Genomic DNA, 4,727 nt, shown 5'->3' on the forward strand with positions numbered 1-4,727 from the left:
AACTAATTTGATAATTTTTAGATAACTGATTAACATTATTAACAAAACTAATATTTTACTGACATGGCATTGATAGTCAATAGCATGATGATATGTGGCAAAATTTTTAAATAATTTTTATTTTTATATTTACTTTTATCATGTGTCAAAATGTAAGATTGTCACATGCTATCCTATTATTAATCATAAATATCATGTCTACGTATTCTAACGGTGATAATCAAATACCTAAAAATTACTAAATTAATTTACAATTTCTAAATTTAGATATCGTCAAAAAGAAAATTTAGCTACAAATATTAATTCATAATAAAACGAAAATCTTAATTAAAAAAATTAATTGGTGATATTATCTTGTAACAGAATAAGGTCCCGAAAGTCCATTCAGTGTAACAGTGGTCCCTTAAGTCATAAGAGATGCAGCAAAGCTTCCACACACCACTTCCTTGTCTATTCACTCGTTCCAGTTCTGCTCAAACAATTCAGTCACCTTTACTAACATGAAACCCCCAACTCTATCTGTCCTTTATCTCATTCACCTTACTTCGTTGCTGCTCATCTTAGCTGAGTCGACTCAGCCTCCGTTCTCCTGCGACACATCCGACCCACGAACCAAATCCTACCTTTTTTGCAAAACTACACTCCCCATCACCCAACGAGTCCAAGATCTGGTTTCCAGGCTCACATTAGACGAGAAGTTATCCCAACTCGTTCACTCAGCCTCCCCCATTCCAAGACTTGGCATCCCTGCCTATCAATGGTGGTCCGAAGCGCTGCATGGTGTTGCCTATTCGTTGAGGGTCACGCAAGGTATTCGTTTCAATGGAACAATCCAATCAGCCACCAGTTTCCCCCAAGTCATTCTCACCGCTGCTTGCTTTGATGCTCACCTTTGGTGTCGCATTGCTCAGGCAAGTCCTCAAGGACCCTTTTTTTTTCATCTTCTTTAAGATTCATATTTTCAGTTTATTATTGTTTTCAGGCGGTTGGAATAGAAGCTAGCGCTATTTACAACGCTGGACAAGCAACGGGCATGACATTTTGGGCCCCCAACATTAATATATATAGGGATCCAAGGTGGGGAAGAGGGCAAGAGACGCCTGGTGAGGATCCATTGGTTTCTGGGAAATATGCAGTTTCATTTGTGAGAGGGATACAAGGGGGACTCTTTTGAAGGTGGCAAACTTGGCCAACATCTTCAAGCTTCAGCTTGTTGTAAGCATTTTACTGCTTATGATTTGGATAACTGGAAAGGAGTGAAACGATATGTCTTCAATGCAAAAGTATGTGTAAATTGTACACTTCAAATTTGGTAACTTAATTTGTTTGTTTGATAAGCTTTGAATTTGGAAAACTCCATATTTTGTGTATTTCAGGTCAGTTTACAGGATTTAGCAGATACATATCAGCCTCCATTCCAGAGCTGCATACAGCAAGGGAAAGCTAGTGGGATAATATGTGCTTACAATCGTGTTAATGGAGTCCCTAACAGTGCTGATTACAATCTGTTGTCGAAAACAGCCCGGGGCCAATGGGGTTTCAATGGATACATCACCTCTGACTGTGATGCTGTCGCCATCATTCATGAAGATCAAGGATATGGTAAACTACCAGAGGATGCTGTAGCTGATGTTCTTAAAGCTGGTATTAGTTTTTTTTATTATCTAAAGCTAGGCTGTATTGATGGACGTTAATATCATCATTATGAACTTTTGATCAACGAATTTTACAGGAATGGATGTCAACTGTGGTACCTATTTGAAGAAATACACCAAATCAGCTGTTGAAAAGAGAAAATTACCTGTATCTGAAATAGACAGAGCCCTTCATAACCTTTTCTCAGTCAGAATGAGGCTGGGGCTTTTCGACGGTAATCCAGTTACACAGCCTTATGGAACCATTGGTTCGGATAAGGTCTGTTCTCAAGAGCATTGGAATCTTGCCCTTGAGGCTGCTCGAAAAGGCATTGTCCTTCTGAAGAACACGGATAAACTCCTTCCGCTTTCGAAAACCAAAACTTTTCACTTGCAGTAATAGGGCCTAATGCGAATTCTGCAAAAACACTTGTTGGAAACTATGCAGGTCCTCCTTGCAAACCTGTTACACCATTGCAAGGGCTGCAAAGTTATGTCAAAGACACCAGGTTTCACCAAGGTTGTAATGGAGTTAATTGTTCTTCTGCATTCTCAATCAGTGAAGATAGCAAAAGGAGCAGATCATGTGGTGTTAGTAATGGGATTAGATCAAACACAAGAGAGTGAAGATCATGATCGTGTAGACTTGCTTCTTCCACCAAAGCAACAAAAACTGATTTCTAGCATCGCAAGAGTTGCCAAGAATCCAGTCATTTTGGTGCTTCTATCGGGAGGTCCGGTTGACATATCATTCGCCAAAAATGATCAACGCATCGGAAGAATTCTATGGGCCGGTTATCCAGGTGAAGCCGGAGGTCGTGCATTAGCAGAAATTATATTTGGTGATCACAACCCTGGTGAGTTCATTTCTTTTCTTTGCATGATAAACAAAAGGCATACTTAAGTTTGTAAGCTTCATATTTGTATACAGGAGGGAGGTTACCAGTTACTTGGTATCCACAAAGTTACGTTAACGTGCCAATGACGGACATGAGAATGCGACCTGAACCTTCGTCCAGCTATCCCGGACGCACCTACAGATTTTACCAAGGACCGAAGGCTTTTGAATTTGGTTATGGTCTTAGCTACTCGAACTATACTTACGAAATTCTCCCTGTAACACAAAACAAGGTCCATATAATGGTTGAGAGCTCAAATCCTAACAGGTACATGCCTGTTTCAGAGATGGGAGCCGAAGCTTGTGAAAAAATGAAGTACACAGTCAAGGTTCGAGTTAAAAACCATTGCGAGATGGCCGGTAAGCATATCCAATGTTGCTATTTGTGAGGCAACCAAAGATGGTCAATGGGAGGCCAGTAAAACAATTAGTTGCATTCCAGAGTGTTAACCTGAACGCAGAGGAAAGAGCTGAAGTTGAATTTGAGTTGAGGCCATGTGAGCATCTTAGCTCAGCCAAGAAAGATGGTTCGATGGTGATTGAAGAAGGGTCTTATTTATTGAGCATTGAAGACAAAGAATCAGAGATTCAAGTTGTTAAATGATAGAAGCCATAGCTTAGGTTTATATAATTGGTAATAGAATTTGAAAGAAAAATAAGTTATAGAAGTCCTCTAACGTAGAAATAACGAAGCAATTCACATAACAAATAGCAGACAACATCACATTTCATATGCAAATAAATCCAAACCCACACACTAGACATCCTCCTCATCCTCCCGATACATCTTCATCATCTCAGCACAGCCAGCTTCAGCCTTGTCAACCATGAAGCCCATGCTATTGGCATAACGGGTGGTGGATGAAATGCCATTAGAGTTGGTCAAGATAACACGGGCACGTTCACGACCGGGGGACATTGTGGCACATCCAAGCTGGGGGCTCTTCACAAGAACTGCATCACAGATCTGATCCAAGTGATCCTCGGATACACGAATCTGGTATTTTCCGGTTTTGTCCGTATATCCCTCCTTCTCGAAAACAACTCCGCCGGTCTTCCTGTCGGAGCATACCAGCTTAACCATGGCATCTACAAAGCACATGATATCAGTATACCAAGATTCAGAACCAAATACGACAAATTGTACCAATATTAAACATCACATAGATCAGACAAGGGGAACGAAAGATCCAGGCAACAAGCCATTAAACAATACACAACATCCTGTTCCATGTCCAAGAACCAACATTTTTGGGTTTTATAAATCTATGAGCAAAATTATCATCTTAAACCTTAAATTTTCCCCCTTTCTATTAAAATTTGCATCTTTGAACCGCCTACTGATCCAGTCCAACATGTCATGGTTGTTCCCATTATTTTATGTTTACACACCCTTTCATTCACTGTCACTCAATGTAACATCAAAACCTACAAACTACTTCACAGATCTACCACTTTAAAACCTAGAACACCAGATCTAACAATGTCACCAACATATACACAAAAGCCAACATAGCAAAACGTAGATTAAGATTAAAGTATGTTAGAAATGGAATTTACCAGCTAGCCTTCTAGTCTTAGGGGTTTCAAAACCAGCACGGCAAGTATCACAGTACACATAGCCTTCAACCACCAATTGGTTATTCAGAATGCGTGTAGCACTAACCAAAGCTGGAAGCACACATAGAGCAATGAACAACAGAACTTTGGCCATGTTTTTTGCTGCTTCTTTTTTTTGTTTGTTCTTGAACAATGTAATGAAGAAATGGGAAGAAGGTTTAGAGATTAAATCCTTAGAAGCAAATCAAAGAAACAAAGGGTAAAGGCTAAAGAGACAGTGATGATGATAAAGTGGGGGTAAGATAAGGAAATTAAATAAAAGTGAAAATTGAATAAGAATAATAATGAAAACTGGCTTAGCCGCGTTGAGGAGTATATTCGTGTGTGGTGGATAAGCTGTATGAGCTGCTGGTTTGGGATGCCACGTCAAAACGGTAGTGTTGATTTGGTAATTTTGATGGAAAACAAGGGTGTTTTGGCAAATGGGAGTGATGAGTTTGATGACGTGGCGATTTATTAGTGGCAAGTTGAAGGGCAGAGTGGAGATATGGAGCGTAGAGGATAGAACACGGGTCCTAATTGATTGCAGCTGGCAGTTGTCGGTGGTCACATGGGGGGCTGTTTGAGAAGGTTGG

The 4,727-nt window shown here is 40.0% G+C and overlaps 1 protein-coding gene and 1 pseudogene across 1 annotated transcript; one reads left to right on the top strand and one right to left on the bottom strand.

Moving 5' to 3' along the window:
• Window positions 1–401: 401 nt before the first annotated feature.
• On the top strand, window positions 402–3,469 carry LOC108460951 (probable beta-D-xylosidase 7; annotated as a pseudogene).
• Window positions 3,126–4,433, bottom strand: LOC108460952 (protein DOWNSTREAM OF FLC-like). Its single transcript, XM_017760670.2, has 2 exons — window positions 4,093–4,433; window positions 3,126–3,621 (listed from the first exon to the last, which is right to left on the bottom strand). Exons 1-2 carry the CDS (start codon window positions 4,244–4,246, stop codon window positions 3,290–3,292), a joined length of 486 nt encoding a protein of 161 aa, XP_017616159.1. The 5' UTR covers window positions 4,247–4,433; the 3' UTR covers window positions 3,126–3,289.
• Window positions 4,434–4,727: the final 294 nt, after the last annotated feature.

Source organism: Gossypium arboreum, chromosome 3 (genome assembly GCF_025698485.1).
Source record: "Gossypium arboreum isolate Shixiya-1 chromosome 3, ASM2569848v2, whole genome shotgun sequence".
Lineage (NCBI taxonomy): Eukaryota > Viridiplantae > Streptophyta > Magnoliopsida > Malvales > Malvaceae > Gossypium > Gossypium arboreum.

Excerpts from the sequence above, each read along its gene's own strand:
- LOC108460952 (XM_017760670.2), bottom strand. The coding sequence starts at position 4,246 with ATGGCCAAAGTTCTGTTGTTCATTGCTCTATGTGTGCTTCCAGCTTTG. Across the intron at positions 3,622-4,092 it reads TAAGACTAGAAGGCTAGCTG|ATGCCATGGTTAAGCTGGTA; the intron begins GTAAATTCCATT and ends TGTGCTTTGTAG.